General features: G+C 56.6%; 1 protein-coding gene across 1 annotated transcript in view; it reads right to left on the bottom strand.

Annotated features, from left to right (window-relative positions):
• Positions 1–7,707: 7,707 nt before the first annotated feature.
• The window catches only part of c12.2 (von Willebrand factor A domain-containing protein c12.2), a 111,649-nt gene continuing 100,807 nt past the window's right edge, over positions 7,708–18,549 (bottom strand). Inside the window, exons 38-39 of the mRNA XM_037226572.1 lie at positions 13,985–14,102; positions 7,708–8,697 (exon numbers count right to left, since the gene is read on the bottom strand). Of these exons, the coding sequence (XP_037082467.1) occupies positions 8,595–8,697; positions 13,985–14,102 (221 nt within the window). The 3' untranslated portion in view covers positions 7,708–8,594. The remainder of the gene's footprint in view (positions 8,698–13,984; positions 14,103–18,549) is intronic.

Genomic DNA, 18,549 nt, shown 5'->3' with positions numbered 1-18,549 from the left:
GCACAAACGCAAGAAAATGAATGTCCCTGAGCTCAGCTTTATTGAGTTCAACATGCCTGCTGCCTGTTCGTCTTATGCCGAAGGTCCATTCAATGAATTAACCGCAAGCAAATCGGCCTTACCCATGGATCAACAAAATAAATCAATGCTTTTTACAACAGATGACAGAAGTGAACTAGGTTAGTCATCATTAAGCCATGCATCTTATCAGTTACCTTATAAACAAATTTGGCTTCACTCATGCCAATCGGACCTAAAAGGTACATCTAAATTTTTGATACGCCACGCCGTTCGGAAACTATTTTTTTTAAAAAACGTTAGGAGAGGGGGCAAATCGACCTTTGTCAACCTGAGCGCATGTTGATAGTTTATGGCTGATGGAGAAAGATAAAATACGCATCGGAACATTACTTTCAGGAGCCACCTTTGTTTATCTTGAAATCGATCCGTGACTGGCACGTCACCGTGTTTGTAAGTAATAAGTCCGCATCGATTTCAGATTGCTCCACTCCCCGAACCACCAGCCTGTTGTTTGCCACTTCGCTTCCTCCCTCGGCTACCAACAATGCCGCGCAAACTTCGCTTCATCGGCCGGAAACCGGATCAAGGCGGCTGATTGACGGCGAAGCGTGTCTAAACGGCGGCGAGGCGCCAAGTTTTGTAATTGGCCGCGTTTAGAGATCGGGACGCGCCTCCGGCGTCGCGTGCCGAGGCTGGTCAGACAGCACCAACTTCTGCCGACCCCACTGTCAATAGCGCCGGACTTCGGACGTCTGCGAATTGGAGAGAGCACGCCACGGCGGCGGTTTTCTGCCCGTTTGCCATGGACTCTGACCGCCGGGGATCGGCACAGGCCAGGACATAGCTGCGCTCCACCGGCTCAAGCACAGGCCAGTGGCGCGCGGCCAAACCCGACGCAATGCCGGACTTGTCAACGGATCCGGCCCGGTTCATATGCAAAGCTGAGAGGGCGCCCGCAACCCACCACGCATGTCGGGCTGAGCGAGAGGGTGAGAGCGCGAGAGAGAGAGAGAGAGAGAGAGAGAGAGAGAGAGAGAGAGAGAGAGAGAGAGAGAGAGAGAGAGAGAGAGCGAGAGATAGAGAGAGAGAGAGAGAGAGAGAGAGAGAGAGAGAGAGAGAGAGAGAGAGAGAGAGAGAGAGAGAGAGAGAGAGAGAGAGAGAGAGAGAGAGAGAGAGGAGAGAGAGAGAGAGAGAGAGAGAGAGAGAGAGAGAGAGAGAGAGAGAGAGAGAGAGAGAGAGAGAGAGAGGTGGTGATAGTAAGATGACAGGCTAAAAGGGTGGGAAGAGATGGCGAGGGTAGGATAGACACGGAGGAAAAGAGGGAAAGGAACGGAGGTGACGACATCGAGCAATGCACACGGAAGAGATGCCGACTGTTTTGCAGAGCGGGAGAGCGCTGACTCCCGCGGCGCCTCCGCAGGTGGCACCCGCAATAAACGTCCGGCGGGCGGCGACAAATGCTGCTCGGGGCTGCTGGTATTTACGTGGGAACCTTGCCGGCTCGCGCCCGAACGACCGGCGCCGCCAGCAAAACAAACCCTGCGCCCGATGCCTTCTAGAAGAGCTCAGTCCAGCTAGAAATACCCGTCTCTAGCCATGACTGTCACGGGCGGGAGCCCAGACTTCAGACTCAGGCCTGTACGCTTCCGTCTATGCCGTACCAGTACCCCCCCCCCCCCCCCCCCGTGTACCAAATGCCGTCCTAGAGACGGCAGAGTTTGGCTGATGCGGGCATGGGCGGCGTCACGAACTTAGGGTTTGGGAGCAGAGCGGCAGGATTTTCAAAAAGGCCTTTTATTATCTGTCTTTCATTATATTTTATTACCGAAGTATCTCAGCAACCTAAAACATAACCTTCTGATACCTAGTAGCCCACTCATCCAGAGCAGGGTACTTCCGATTCACGAAGCGGTCTCCAAATCTGGCCAACGGACCTCGTTATCACAATCAGGGCATCCTGATTCGGAACCGCCTGCATATGATGCATAAAAGAGGCCTCCTGATCTAGAAAAGGGCCTATTGGACGAACAAAATGCCTCCTAACCCAGAATAGGACCTCCTGATCCTGATCCATAACGGGTGTCTCCCGAACCAGCAACAGGGCCTCCTGAATACAACATTGGGCCTACTGATCTAGGGCATGGACTACCTTAGTCCACAAAAGTGGCTCGTGGTCGAGAACATGAGCCTCTTGATTAAGAAAAGGGTGGTGGTGGTGATTTGCTTTTCAAGGGCGCGTCGGCATCGGGGCCATTTTGCGCCCACTCGATGACGGTTATCTGCCTCTGCGACGACGCGATAAGTATTTTGTCAACTAATAACAGGTAGTATCACTGGTGCACTTACACTGAGGGGTGAGTGAAAATAACGTAAAAGTCAATGTGTGCTAAAAATGCGAGTATATCTCCAAGTTCACCACATGGGTCTCGACCGAGTAACCGATGGAGAGGCGCTGGAGGAAAAAATCGTCGCCTCTCCGCCTCAAGGCGCCGGCATGGGACGAGACATGCTCAACAGACAACCGGTTCCCGCATCTATCACACCGTGGCGCAGCCCTACGCGTCATGTAAAACGAGTGTGTTGCATATGTATGACCCAACCGAAGCCCACAAAGGGCAACTTCCTGGAAGCGGCTTCGGCGATGGGAGGATTCCCAATCACCCACTTGGGGCTTGATTTCCCTGAAAGCGTGAACATGTTGGTCGAACATGTGCTGCCACGTATTGCGGACGTATTTGGAAATGACTGTCTTCAGATCTCGAGCGGGTACATAAATTGGTATTGGGTTTCTCTCACACGCCGCAGCTTTCGCTGCGGAGTCGGCTTTTTCATTTCCCATTATTCCTATGCGGCTGGGGATCCACATAAATGTGATACGGCAGGAAGTGTTGTCCAGCCATTCCAGTTCCTCCCAAATTGAGCGCGTCAAAAATGAGTGGTCACGTGACATCGCCGTCGGGTCTAATGATAAAAGTGCTCTACGTGAGTCGGGAAAAATGACTACATCCCTTTCAGGACGACAAGGAACGTACTGAAGCGCTGCTAAAATAGCAAACAGTTCTGAGGAAAAAACTGACAGGTGCTACGGGGGGCATAGACCTACGGCATGGTCACCGCAAACAAATGCGCAACCCGTTCCTGTTGAGCCCTTGGACCCATCGGTAAATATTTGTAATGAGTTCGTGTATTGTGAAATCTGTTCCAACGAATACGTGAGGAATTCTGGTGCTGAAGTGCCATTTTTAAGGTGCTGACAAAGTTCTAAATCGTACTTAATACTCAGACGTCTCCACGGAGCCGGGTCCCGAAGAGTGTGCGGGGCAATGTCATCCAGCGTAATAAGCCACTCGTCTAGCCGGTCCCGCGCAGGCACATCGGGCGCGATGACGTGGGCCGCCCCCTCAAGAAAGAACGGATTAACGTCTGAGAGAAGATGAACTTAAAGGCTGGGTGATCCGGAAATTGTGAAACCTTTATAGCGTAATTCAAAGTAAGTCGTTGTCCCCTAAGAGGCAAGGGCAGTTCATTCGCTTCCACCAGCAAGTTTCTTGTTCGGGTCATACGAAACGCCCTAGTGGCTATACGAACACATGTATGGTGGATTGTGTACAAAACCTGCTTTGAAGATGTAGGAGCACTATCATAGGCAGGACTAGCATAATCGATGACTGATTGAATTAGGGCCCTATACAGGTTCAACAGGGTGCTTCTATCGGCTCCAAAGGTCATACGACACATTACTTTCATGAGGTTCATGCGCTTGAGACACTTAGTCTTAACCATCTTAAAGTGTTGCTTAAACGTGAGCCGACGGTAAAACGTGAGGCCCAGGAAACAAATGTTACAAACTGGGATAGTGGCATTATAGAGTCGCAACTCCGGGTCTCTACAGCCTCTAATCTGTAAGCAGGAGTGCATGCACTTAGTCTTGATGGTCGAAAATTTGAAGCCATTCTTAAGGCTCCACTCAGTTAGTCTAATCAGGCATAACTGAAACTGCCTCTCAGCAGACGTCGTTGTGGATGCCGCACACCAGATGGCAGTCTTCCACAAACAGCGACCGACTGATGATAGGTGACAGACAGTCGGCGATATCATCGATCATCAGCGCAAACAGGGTTACGCTAAGGACGCTCCCTTGAGGAACACCGTTCTCTTGTTCATAGCGATCAGATAGCATGCCACCCACTTGGACGCGGAAGAATCGACGACGTAAAAAGTTTTCAATGAAGAATGCCGTGTGACCTCGGAGTTCACACTTGTGTACTTTGCTTAGAATGTCATAGCGCCAGGTGGTATCATAAGCCCGCTCAATGTCAAAGAAGACTGCTATCGTGTGACGTCTTTGTTTTAAAAAAATGTCGTATAGCTGTGTCTAAGATCGTTAAGTGGTCAACAGTGCATCGGTTCTTCCGAAACCCGCATTGCACTTTGGAAAGACAGCCGTGAATTTCAGTGTACCACATGAGGCGATCATTCACCATCCTCTCTGTCACTTTGCATAGGGATGAAGTCAGCGAAATTGGGCGGTAGTGCAGTGGGTCGGAACCATCCTTTCCGGGCTTCTGTATCGGGACTATAATGGCCTCCCGCCACGACTCCGGGAAGTCATCTTGCAACCATATGTAGTTGAAAAGTGAGAGCAAGGCATGGAAGGACTCCTTCTTTAGGTGATTCAGCAAATCATTGTGGACTTTATCCAATCCAGGCGACACACTCTTAGCTCTCTTAAGAGCAGTGCAGAGCTCCATGACAGTGATTGGTTGGTTGCACTCATAAATATCTGAGTCAGGAATTCTAAAATTGATTGCCGTCTTCTCACTTTGTTCCTTGTAACGAATAAATCGTGGGTCGTCTGTTCCATGTCGGCACCTTTCTGCAAATGCGAGACCTATTTTCTTGGAAACTTCCTGTGTGTTCAATATCGTGATTCTCGCCACTTTCAACACCGGAACTGCAGTGGAGACGCTCCTACCGGAAATGTGACTGACTCGCTGCCACACTGCACTCAGTGGGGTGTGACGATTTAAACCATTTACATATTCTCTCCATGATGTACGCTTTGCCTCACGTATTGTGCGTTTCGCAAATGCTCTGGCCTTTTTAAAAGCGATGAGGTTGTTGGTCGTTGCAGAACGCTTAAAAACCCTGAACGCCCGCTTCCGCTTAAGAATTGCCGCCTTGCAGTCCTCTGAGCACCAGGGAACAGGGATCCTGCGCGGCTCAGGTGATGTCAAGTGGATGCAAGACCTTGCAGTGTCGACAATCGTGGATGTCACTTGTTGTGCAAGAGACGTTGCATTGTCGTCCTCGGTCGGCTGCACTCTAATATGGCACTCGTCAGTAAACCTCTGCCAGTTAGCACGTCGAAGGTTCCAGCAGGAAGGCCTCCTGCCTGGGTGTCCAGCATTCATCCCAAGCCATATTGGGAAATGGTCGCTCCCACATGTAGTGCTCTCAACGAACCAAGACAACCAGCAGAAAAGGGACCAGGAGCAGATAGAAAGATCTATCGCTGAAGAAGTGCTGGACGGCAGGCAGACACTGCACCCGGCAGCTCCCCCCCCCCCCCTCAACACCCGTCACATGACCTGCTTGCCTCCAAGCCAGTGTCACGAAAACACGAAGCCTGACCAGCCGGTTTCCTCGTGTGGAGACTTCACGAGGCATCCGCAGGATCACAAATTCGGGCCAAAGCCACGTGTTGGTAAGATGCCCCGACTGACCCGCAGGGCAACTCCCTCAGTGACCAGGATCCCTTCATCGCTACCTGCGGATCCAACGGGGTACGGCGAGACCCAGATAAGACTGAAAAGCTGGGGCCGAGGCGTTGCTAATCCCTACTCTGAATGAGTCAGAGCCCTTGCGGGAGGCACGTTTTGCCTGGCCCCTCCTCTTTGGCCGGAAGGGGCGCTTTACAAGCCTCCCCAACCGCCCGCAGGATCATTGGGGCACGCAATCCCCCCACCACGGAAAGGTAGTGCCTCACGGGGGGATAAAAATAGGGTCATCTGAGCCGAATTTATTCCTCTAGTTAACTTATGGGGCTTTTCATCTGGATCTTCAGGAATATTCGAATAGTTAACACAGCTTTGGTTTAGGGAAATGGGACCTTCCGGTTTTTTCTGAGGGTAGGGCAAAAACTTACTTTTGTTTCCCCCACTTGCCGACAGAAGGAGCAACTGCCCCCCCCCCCCCCCTGTCATTCCTCCCCCTCCCTGCTGATCTGCTAACCGTTCATTCAATACAGACCGTTGCGTCCAGAAATAGGCCGTCCCGTCGTTGCCGGCGCTTTTTTGCCGCTTTTGGTGCAACAAGCGCTCATTCAATACCCAGTACCGGCGCCGTAGAGTACGAGTTCAGCAAATTCTCTGTGCAGTTGTCTGACTTAAAGAAAACGTAGAGAACTGAATCCGGTTTTCAGAACCCGATGGCCACCTTTTGAGTCTGTTTGTGTGTTGTTTTTTGGAGCAAACGTCAAAGGCACGCAAACGCAACGCCGTGCATGTGAAGGGACCAGTCTGAGCACTGCAGAAGCTGGTGCGCTTTCAGGCAGGTGCTACCGAACGCGGCTGGGATGTGAAAGGCTCAAAACACTTGAGCTATACGGGCGACAGACGTGGACCAAAAATGGTTTCCAGTTGCCTGGAGTAGCATCCGACGACGGCCAAGTGTCAGTGTTGGCCGCATTTTCCGTCAGTGAGTCTGCATGGAGCCAAATGTTCGGCGAGGGTAGGCAGTGCACCATGCGGTGGATACGAGCACCGACAGATGTTTGAGTCCAGTCTGTGTGCGTGTGCGTGCTGGACGGCGTTGGCCTCGGATCCATAGCAGCTCAGGTCGTTGGCGAAGGCCCCGTACAGCGATGGTCCCCTGGGCAAATAAATGGAAAACATCGATGTTGTTTTGCAGCGGCTAGTGCGGGTACTGGCGCCTGAAGGAAGGACCTGTGATAACGACGTTCTGGGTACCGTTAGCGAGGTGAGAGTCATGCCATTCGGTGTCAGCTTCACGCCGCTATACAATAATACAAATTTTGGAGTGATCAGTTGATCAGGACACCTGCTTCTGTCGATAGAAAACAGGAGAGTAATTTCACCCGCCAGTCGAGAGTATGTAGCCGGAAACGCTTATCAGTGCTCGCCCAGTCGAGTCTGAAATATCTTCCATGGTGTGTTTGACCGGCTGAAAGTCAGGTACGGATGCAGTGCGAGCTTACCCAACATACAAACTCCCTTAGCACAGTGCTGTACAAAACAGACGACTTTTTTGTTAAATGCCGTGTTGCGCATCCGAAGCCCGCTTGTATGCTTATTGTTAAGACTGGAGCCGGACACGGTCTGGGCCCTACGGCGACCGGAGCCGGACACGGTTTGGGCCCTGCTTCCAGACGGAGGCTGACGTATTCAGGCACGGAACACCCAGCTAGTGCGATCAAAACTCTGAATTAGAGCAAAACTGGCGGCTCACATGCATGATCTTTCTAGAAAAGGTCGTTCAAGAACCAACAAGCTCTTCAAGTGGGCTGCATCGTGAAGATGCTTTGTGCTGACTTAAGCACTCAAAATAACTTATCTTACATGGTTGTCATGTCTTCGCCTCCTGGTGATCTGGTCGAGTGCATCACCCCCACTGTGGTCGTTTCGAGCAATTCAAGGCTCTTAATTACTGCAATAAAGCTAAAGCTTCGTCAGACCCTTGCTCTAGACCTATATTGCATTGGCTACCCGTCGTTGCCGTACACGTCCGTCGCGCGCGATTGATATAGCAGCCCTCTGCCGCGCGATCACGCAGAGCACCGGACACACCATGATCGTAGGACCACACGCACATGAGCGCTAACAAACCCCGTAACACCCAGCATCATCACACACTAGTAATTACGTCCAGCTCTTCTATCTCAGACGGGCCGAACAGCGCAATGTGTCATCTTGCATAAAAGGATGAAGGCTGGTCGGCACATCACACCTCTGATTGCCTACCGACGCAAACCAGGCCACGCCGCTGGATCAGCTTCGACACGTGTCGACTCCCAGCACGTGCGACCGTCGCGCGTCAACACGCGTCAGACGGCGCCGTGCGCGACGCAGGGCACGTGCCACGTGCCGTCCTGCGCGGCGTGGCGCCTGCTTGACATCCGGCCCGCCCAAGCCGGTTGTAATCGCCATCCAGGCCAGAGGCCAGCAAGACGGATCGAGCCTAATCTGAGCCCGGGTGCACGGTCCAGCGACAGCAGCGCCGGCGGCGGCCGGCGCACGAGCCGCCTCTCAGTGGGCCGTCCGCCAGACAGCCGTGTCCGGTCACCGGACGCCGCCGGACACCGGACGTGGGTTGTCGAGCCGCCTCTCAGTGGGCCGTCCGCCAGACAGCCGTGTCCGGTCACCGGACGCCACCGGACACCGGACGTGGGTTGTCGAGCCGCCTCTCAGTGGGCCGTCCGCCAGACAGCCGTGTCCGGTCACCGGACGCCGCCGGACACCGGACGTGGGTTGTCGAGCCGCCTCTCAGTGGGCCGTCCGCCAGACAGCCGTGTCCGGTCACCGGACGCCGCCGGACACCGGACGTGGGTCGCCTCAGGTCAGCATGCCGGAGGTGAAGATCTGCTGCAGGATGTGCGGGATCTGGCGCAGGTCGAGGCAGACGAACGAGCGGCCGGCGGGCAGCTGATCACTGAGCCTGGTGACACAGACCGAGGGTCAGACGCGTCAGCTGATCACTGTGGTGACACGGACCGAGGGTCAGACGCGTCAGCAAATCACTGAGTTTGGCGACACGGACTGAGGGTCAGACGCGTCTGCTGATCACTGAGTCTGGTGACACAGACTATGGGTCAGACGCGTCAGCTGAGCACTGAGTTTGGCGACACGGACTGAGGGTCAGACGCGTCAGCTGATCACTGAGTCTGGTAACACGGACCCGGGGTCGGACGCGTCAGCTGATCACTGAGTCTGGTAACACAGACCCAGGGTCAGACGCGTCAGCTGATCACTGAGTCTGGTAACACAGACCCAGGGTCAGACGCGTCAGCTGATCACTGAGTCTGGTGACGCAGATTGAGGGTCAGACGCGTCACCTGATCACTGGGCCTGGTGACACGGACTGAGGGTCGGACGCGTCAGAGTCAGAGGTGTCACTGACGGTGACCGAAAGTCAGAGGCGTCAGCCAGGGACAGCGACAGAGACGCAGCGTCAAGCACGGCGCCCGATGGTCAGAGGCGTCAGTCGGGGACGGCCCGGCGCTTGCACGCCGCGTGCCGCTGCTTAGGTGCGGGCCACGGCGACCAGACTGGGGTCAGGTTGACTCAGACCACCGGCGGCTGAACGGTCGGAAACAACGTCTACCGGACTCAGTACGGCCAGGGTTTTGAAGCTCCCTATCCAGGACCATCATTTCACGATTTTGGTACAGTGGCTGCGCAAAAGCTGGAGCTGTGAAGTCGGATTTCCCGGAATAGACTTGGAGATAACCAACACGCTGCGGTAAGAGATAACGCCTCAGCACAACTCCATGTTTTTAGAAACCTTTGCCAGGCTCATTCTTGTTCCTACAAATACCACAAATAAACACTGAGTCAATATAACATTTTGCGAGCTTAAGTTTCTTCCAAAACGGTCTCAGTTATTACATTCACGCAATATCACCAACTTCACCACAGCTCGCTTCAATACAGCCTTTTAACTTCGCTGCACACAAGTACTTCAGCTTCATTCTTCATCCAGCTGTGCGGACGAAGCGGCAACAAGTGCAGCACACACAAAGGTCACCGCTAACAGGCGGCCAGCGCCGGGACGTGGCCCGTGGCGCCGGCCCATCGCCATCGATCGCAACAAGCCGTGCCAGGCTGCATGTTAACGCGTGTCCACGGCAGGACCCGCAACACAATAGCCGCAGGCAATCGGTGACCTTTGGACAAAGCCGGCGCCGGCAGGTGCCGGAGCTGACGCACGCGCCGGAGAGGCGGCCAACCACGTTCGGCGCTCGATGCGGTTCGATCGCGGCCGTCCACAGAGCCCGGCGACTACCGACCCACTCTGTTGACTCTGCGCGAATGCGATGGTGATGCGGAACGATGCAGTGCTTCGGCGTCGTGACAGCACGATTCACTGCGGCCGCAATTGCAGTGGCATTCTACTTCCAAACAAGCTAGGCTTAATGACTTCGATCCCAACGCACGGGGGCAACACCCGAGGAATGCTTTCATTCATTCGTGATACCATTGCCTCCATATGTGTTTTTGAAACAAATCGCACCATTGCCATCGAGAACATTTGATCACGAATGTTGAAAAACCTGCATGATACCACCTCAATCGAGGACCATCACCGGAGTGTCCGCACCGCGAGGGAAGGGCGTCGAACACCACGGGATTGGTGCCGCAGGAGGGCGTCGAACACCAAGCAATTGGTGCCGCAGGAGGGTGTCGAACACCAAGTGACTGGTGCCGCAGGAGGGCGCCGAACACCAACTGATTGGTGCCGCAGGAGGGCGTCGAACACAATTCGATGGTAGTGCCTCAAAGATCCCGGGCGCGACCGTCGGGTGTTTTACAGAGTGGGAACGTTGTCAGGCCAATTGCGTTCCCGGTGACTGCTAAAAACGTTGATCCGGCATGTCAGAGATATTGTTCCGCTCGTAAACGTTTACAATGCAATACTGACGGGCCGAACGGCTCCCTTCGTTGGTGGCTGACACGATGCGCTGGCGAAGAACGGCTGGGATCGTGACAGTAGGGAGCGGTCACACACCGGGTGCCTGCTGACAGTCGGGAGCAGTCACACACTGGGTGCCTGCTGACAGTCGGGAGCGGCCACACAATGGGCGACTGCTGACAGTCGGGAGCGGCCACACACCGGGTGCCTGCTGACAGTCGGGAGCGGTCACACACCGGGTGCCTGCTGACAGTCGGGAGCTGGTCACACACCGGGTGCCTGCTGACAGTCGGGAGCGGTCACACACCGGGTGCCTGCTGACAGTCGGGAGCGGCCACACACCGGGTGCCTGCTGACAGTCGAGAAATGTCACACACCGGGTGCCTGCTGACAGTCGGAAGCGGTTACACACTGGGTACTTGCTGACAGTCGAGAGCGATCACACACTGGGTGCCTGCTGACAGCCGGGAGCGGTCACACACCGGGTGCCTGCTGACAGTCGGAAGCGGTCACACACCGGGTGCCTGCCGACAATCGGGCAACGTGAAAACCGCGGGCTCAGCTCGGACATGCAGAACGGGATGGAGCCAAACGCGCCGGCAGGTCGGTCTGTCGGCAGGCTGGACCCGTCGGTAAGTTTCGTCCCATGGCTAACTCCGCGCATTGAGGACGTCTCAGAGCCTGCCTGGCGACACGAGCCGCCGCTCCTGACGATCTGCCCGCACGGAGACAGCCACGGCACTTCCCGGTGGCAGCGCTTTGGCGCACGCTCGGCTGAATCCGATCTGGCCTCAGTTACATTTCGGACGGCACGATTGGGTTAGGAAGGCGAAATGGCGTGACGGTGTGATAGTTCGGGATATTGCGGTGCTTCGCCTTGATGTTTGCCCTTGGCCCAGACCGAGCCCGGGTCCATGCGCTGTGAGCCAACCGAAGCCATTCACAGCAGCCGGCCGTTCTATCCCACTCACGCGGACAGCTCGCAGACGTTCACGCCAGCACCATTCTGTCCCCCCCCCCCACCCCGATGTGCCGGCCGGATTGGGACGGAGTCCACCGCCAGCACAGCGGCGTCCCGACATGTTCTTCCTTCTTCCCAGGAGACCGCATCGAGAGGCACCGCATCGCCTACCAAGGCGTTCCTCCCTCTTCGCACGGAGGAGAGAATCAAGACCTCGCCTTCACCGTCCCTGAACATGACCATGCTCTTTTTCCACCCATTAAGACATCCATACCATGCGTCCAAAATGTTCCTCCCGCTCTCCTAATGTGTCCTTTTCCCCCGTACTCTGAGGGAGCCATTCGTCGCCTGCCCAACAACGTGACTCCCACGTGACTCCCAACGGGTCCGCTTCATTCCCCTCTCAGCTTCCCCCACCCCCCCCCCCCCCTCTACCAGTGGCCATCCTTGCCCTCGAGATATATCTTCCTTCTTCCGCCTCACAAGATGTCCCTTCTTCCCGATTTCCGTGATGCACCTTTCGCCTCCCAAATGCTCCTCCCCCGCCTCTAGAGGTGTCCCTCCCTCGCCTCCACAGGCATCTGTCCTCCCCTCCTCCCGTCTTGTCGTCGGCCGTCGCGCCGGTACCGCGCTTCAACCGCGGCCTGAATGGGTCGGACGGCCGCATAAAGGCGGCGCACGCCTTATCTCGAGCCCATAGATCGTACCGGGTGGCGGGCCACAGTGGCGCGTCCGACACGACCGGCGCCGCCACGCACCAATCACATCGACCGGGCGCGGCGACGGCTGACGGCCGACTGAGGCGACGGCCGGCAGCCGTCCGCGGTCCAGACGACGGCCGACTGAGGCGACGGCCGGTAGCCGTCCGCGGTCCAGACGGCGGCCGACTGAGGCGACGGCCGGCAGCCGTCCGCGGTCCAGACGGCGGCCGACTGAGGCGACGGCCGGTAGCCGTCCGCGGTCCAGACGGCGGCCGACTGAGGCGACGGCCGGTAGCCGTCCGCGGTCCAGACGGCGGCCGACTGAGGCGACGGCCGGTAGCCGTCCGCGGTCCAGACGGCGGCCGACTGAGGCGACGGCCGGCAGCCGTCCGCGGTCCAGACGGCGGCCGACTGAGACGGCGGCCGGCAGCCGTCCGCGGTCCAGACGGCCCGCGACGCCACGCCAGGACACGCCAGCTGACGCAAGGCATGCGCTGATGGTGCCGCAGGGCACCGCTGGCGGTGCCAACAGCCACTGGCTTTAACCACCACTGAACGATATTTTTAAAATTGCAATGCTTAGAATATCGTGCAGTAATAAACAGTGAACAGCTAAGTGTCTCCCTTGGAATAGTGGGCTGGATTTAATATTTTACGCCACATTTAATCGGTCTAAATTGGCTCTCAGCCGCCAAGTCACGCCAGAAAAAGACTTAAAAATGACCAGAAACATCGTACAATAATACATATTTTAAGCTAAATGTTTCGCTTACAGTGATGAGTCAGGTCATATATTTCGCGACATATTCTGTCCATCTAAATTGGTTGCAAACCACCTAGCCATGCCAAGAAAGGACTGATAAGAATATCGCTGATTCAAATGTCCAGCCATACTACACAATAGTGCACAATCATAGTCATAACTCACATGACAGCAAAGGGATGGATATATGTAATGCATAATGGAACACTGCAGACAAATGATCCCGAAAACATAAAACCCTGCAACGGGATAGCAACACCCAATGCTCCGCTCCCACAATATTATACATGTACCACGATTAAAGTACTTCATTCATATGAGACAGCTGAATAAATGAACATACAGTGAGTTTGTAATAACACAACGGACCCGGACGGAATGCTCCAACAGCATCACTGGAGAGACAAAAAAGCGTGCCCCATCTACAAAATTAAAAGTAGCTAACGCCGCCATAGAAGCCCTCCCTCTTCTTTTACCCACAGAGCCGGTGCCGGCCCGAAATACCAGCACCGACAACACTGGTTTGCGCACCACCGGTCCGGCGTCATCCACCACAACAACACCGGCCCCTGCACCGCTGGCTCCCGTCCCGCCGGCTACCGTCCCGTCGGCTCCCGTCCCGCCGGCTCCCGTCTCGTCGGCTCCCGTCCCACCGGCTCCCGTCCCACCGGCTCCCGTCCCACAGGCTTCCCGCACCGCCGGCTCCCATCCCGCCGGCTCCCGTCCCGCCAGCTCCCGTCCCGCCGGCTCCCACACCACCATCTCCCGTCCCACCGACTCCCGTCCCGCCGGCTCCCGAACCGCCGGCTCCTGTCCCGCCAGCTCCCATCCCGCCGGCTCCCACACCACCGGCTCCCGTCCCGCCGGCTTCCGTCCCGCGCCACCCACCGGTCTGCCTGGTCACCCAGCGAGCCGAGGAAGATGGCCGACGTGTTGACGTCGGTGTTGGCAGTGAGCACCCGTCGGAACTCGTCCGGCCTGATGCCGTAGCGCTCAAGGTTGGCGTCTGGAACCGGGAGGGCCTCGTCAGGCAGCGCTGGGGCGCGGCGCTCATCGTCTCACCGCAGCGACGCGGCAGCGCCGCGGTCCGGGGATAACATGAGCGACAGGATCGTACAAGTCCCCCTCACAGGGACCTGATCGCAGCGAACGGTGCGGTGACAGTGCGACGAAATTGCATAGCAAATTGAGACAAGTCAAAGGACAGGCAGTGTAGGACGACGGTCATGGCCGACTCCGGCGTCCGCGAGCGGTGACACAACACACGGCACAGCATATACCATTCTTGACGCCGGGTCAGGTGTCGCCCGGCCGCCGCCACGCCGCCGGGCCCAAACGGAAAATCAGTGGCCTAGCTCGTAAACTGCGCAAACGCCAAGCAGTCGCCAGGTCCCGACCCGCCGCCTCACAAGGCAGCGGGCGCTCCGGAGGCCGCCACCGCCTGCTGGGGCGCAAATGACGCCGCCGGCGCCGCTGTCGACGGCCGCTGTCCTCCTGAGGCAGCGACGACGCCACTCCCAGGGGACAAGAGAACGCCGTTCGGGGGCGGCGGGCAAGCAGCCGAAACACTGTTCACTACTTCTCCAACTGTCCCCCCCCCCCCCTCGTCTCTCTGCAGACGAAGGTCGTCTCCGGCCGTGTGAGGACAGCAGGGCCGGAACCCGGCCCACGCCGCCGCCGTCCGCCGTCTCCTCCGAGAGTTGTGTCGCTGACGACGTGTCACCGTTTACCAGGACGCAGCGGCAGCACCGTCCAATCATGTCCCAGAACAAAGTCGGCGGCCGCTGGGCTCTCGTGGCCCATCAGGCGACGCGCCGGTGCTCGTTAGACTTCAAAGCCGTCGGGTGGCCGCCCGTCCGTGCCCGCAGACGGTCGAGGCACGGCTAGTCTCTTCAGCCGCGGACCGGGGGGGGGGGAGGGGGGGGGGGGGGTCAGCCCATCACACGCCCTGCCGCAGTGAGGAAGTTCCGGGGTTCGGTCCTTGACACGAACGTGCTTGTAGTCGGCGAAGAGTCGCTCACAACGGCGGCGTCCAAGAGCTGGTTCCAACCACGGAGCTGCGGACCTGACCGTGCTCAAGACCAGGTATTCAGATTCGCGTTTGCTTTAGATGGTTACAACTGCCATGCTTCTATGACGACTACCGTACAGCTTCATCTCACCGCCGCACAGGCTCCGCGACGCAGAGTGACGACCGGCCAGGCGGCGAGCGGCGACCGCGGGCGTTACACCGGACGTGCCACTTACGCCGGAGAAACGACACGACACAGCATCAGCGCCTCGTTATGTCTTTCCTTGAAAGAAGGGAACACGAACAGGAGATTACTCCGCAGCGTTATGGCAGAATTACGTCCGCGTTGCCGGATGCCGATCAGTGGCATCCAGACAGGGGTGCGTCGCATCTGCTGGGTCGTTAGCGCCAGCTGAGGGTCAATTTTGACCACACGTTTCCGAGTGACGGCTTACTGCACGAAGCCATTGACAACAGCATGTGCTCTTTAGACGAAAAAGGCCCGACACCCGACAAGAACCGACACAAGCAGACGGCTTCTTCCTAACTACACTCACCAAGCTTGTCAATGACACGCGCCGGTGGAGGGCTTTCACGTCAGTGTTACAGAACGACATGAAGACAAAAATGTCCGTCCGGACCAACCGACACCCACACCTGGCAAGCAGCTTTTCAGCTGACGTCGAGGAAGGACGTCAACAGCAAAACTGGCCAGGCGTAACGGTGTCTGGCTACGCTTTGGACTGCGCGAAACTGCGTATGCTGCTTATGAGATGCAGCTCCAAACAATGAGAAGAGTAGGCCCCACCGGCATGTCAATATGGAGTCAAAGTTGACTGATGCGTGCCAGATCCGTCAGATATTAACGCCTGCGGGCCCAACACTGGGGATATTGACGCAACCGCAGGTACACATCGCTTACGCATTCCATGATTGCGTCCCATATGACCGCCACAGGCGTCCCATATGACCGCCACCGACGACGCAGCCCAACAACGCAGCATTCGCCCGCGCGGCGCGAGGCGAAGTCGGCAGTGGCCCCACTGCCAGACCACGGGGTACGACGGCTGTCTGACGGCGGCGGCGGCGGCGGCGGCCGGCTCGTCCGGCGCCCGGCCGGCCGGCCTGATAGCACGGAGACAGGTCCCGGCCGGTCGATGGCAATCCCGAGCGCCGCTTCAAGCGGGCCGCCGCTGAATGGGAGGTGCCGGCCCGCGCCACCATTCACGGCCCTATCTGCTCACTGTCAGCCGCCCGCACCGACGCGCGGGACAGCTGCAGCGCTGAGCACTGGCCGCAGCTCCGGCTCCAGCCCCAGCTCACCAGTGCCAGGCACTGCGACAGGAAACGACCAGGGGCGGCGTGGGTTCGGCTCGCCGCGGGTGCCCGCTTCTTCCCTGGGATGACATATGACTGGGCTGATCTGCAGCCGGTGGCAGCGGCCGCGCTGAAGGTCACGTGACGTCACGGGTCAGGACTGGTCGTGCCGAGCATTGCGTCATATTAAATTTGCGCCGAAAATAATGCCGTTGAACGGGAGTTTAACGGCCTGGTGGTGGCGTCAGGGTTCACGCAACAAGCCCAGCTCAGCGTGGGCGCCAGTCCCAGAAACCCATCCAATCAAAACGTTCGCACTAACTGTAAACTGGGGCGCCCAGCGGCGTTGCCCACCCCCACGCACGTCACGAGCCCAGCAACCGTCACCGCCGGCCGCCACCAACTGTAGCAATGTGCTGGTGGTTACGACGAACACAGCGAGTTATGAGGGAACGGCGAGTATTTCTGAAAATCTAACTCTCACTGACGCCAATCTTTTGCTGCGACTGTTTGGTATCGCTAAGCGCAGCACACAACTGGATACACTTAATGTACAGCGACGATGCGCACTCAACCCTGAAGACATCACGAGTAGTAGCGACATCATGCCCGTGCGCGACGCGCACGATGTGTACGCAGGCACAGTATATGGGAAACAATGTCTGCCCTAGTGCCAAACAGTTATGAGAAAGTTTAGAACGTCAACCGTGATCCACTGTCAAAATCCGTTCACACAAAGGGGAGGGGAAGCTCTGGCGTCTGCGGTGTTCTGACAATTGGTCAAAACCTTACTTCTCGCCTGCACTGAACGAAGCAATAAACACTCCGCCTGCATAATTTTCCTTGGCTAGATGACAAGCTCATTCAGCGGCCGTTCTGGAGAGCTTCAAAGCTGTGCGACGGTGAATGCACAGTCTCTGCCGAGCCAACACCCACCGGGGCGCGAGCCAAGACCCCCGACTCGGCGCAAGTTTCCAGCAGCTTTGAAAGTGGATAGTTCCGGGAGCCCAGCCGGGACTGGAGCGGCCAGGGCGACTGGTGGCGAGCGTCAGCCGGCGCGGCTGGCGGCCGCTGCCACCTGATCAGCCGCGCCGCACCGGAGCACAACGTCCCGCCCCAACTGAGTACATCATCACAGGCACGCTTAAGCCCGTACATATCCCACTCACTGTCGAGACGACACCACTGGCGAGACCGCTGGGCCAGCCCATGCCCATGCATATCCCACTCGCTGTCGAGACGGCACCACAGGCGAGACCACTGGGCCAGCCCACTGGCGCTTGCCCTTGGTGCTCGTGAGTCACCGTCGTCAGCGTTACGCTGGTCCGTTCGGTCGGCTTCAGTTCGCTGACGCATATACACGGAGGCGTGATCCCACGCCAGACTGCGAGGCTTTAAATGAGACTTTATGAGACCTTACGCTCAAAAGGGAAAACTTCACCTGAGCGTGTAGGTAATAAATACACACAAACCAACGAAGAATCAATCGACGTAAGCGATCATGTTGCATTGCTTTGTCCGATATTCCTCACTGCATACGGAAGAAAGCGAACGAATATTTTAAGCCGTAATTTATAACATACCGAAGCTCGGTGATTCTTTGCACATGAACTCTGATGGCGACAGACTGGTAACACCAGGCCTTTCCACATCGACTTTTACATAAAATGGTCAGGATCATTCATACCATCCCATCTTCCATCCAATCACCGAGACACGTTTGGCGCGTTGTATTCCCAAACACACGTACTGTTTCCTTCTAATTTCGCTTTGAAGTATTTACATTTGTTGGTAATTGGGTTTCTTGGGGTGCGCCGACCGCAATACTCATATTGCGACTTTAAAAAAGCGAGGTGATCATGTGAAGGCCATCACCATGCGGTACCCAGTGGTTTGTAATGGTGGGCCAGCCACTCGCTTCCGGCGCCATAAATCAGGAAGGGACAACAAAAAAACGTTCAAAAGGGAAAACCAGCTACCGTCACATAAAAAACAAAACAGGCCTTCTGGCAAATCAGCACACATGCAGGAGCACACCCGTGCAAGAAGCACTCATGTAAAACCAGATCAGAATTGGCAATCACGGAAAGAAAATATGCCGCCGGCGCCGGCGACCATCGGCCCG

The sequence above is a fragment of the Pollicipes pollicipes genome, unplaced genomic scaffold, assembly GCF_011947565.3.
Source record: "Pollicipes pollicipes isolate AB1234 unplaced genomic scaffold, Ppol_2.1 Scaffold_5724;HRSCAF=6776_pilon_pilon_pilon, whole genome shotgun sequence".
Classification (NCBI taxonomy): domain Eukaryota; kingdom Metazoa; phylum Arthropoda; class Thecostraca; order Pollicipedomorpha; family Pollicipedidae; genus Pollicipes; species Pollicipes pollicipes.
This window is presented reverse-complemented; position numbering and strand designations above follow the sequence as displayed.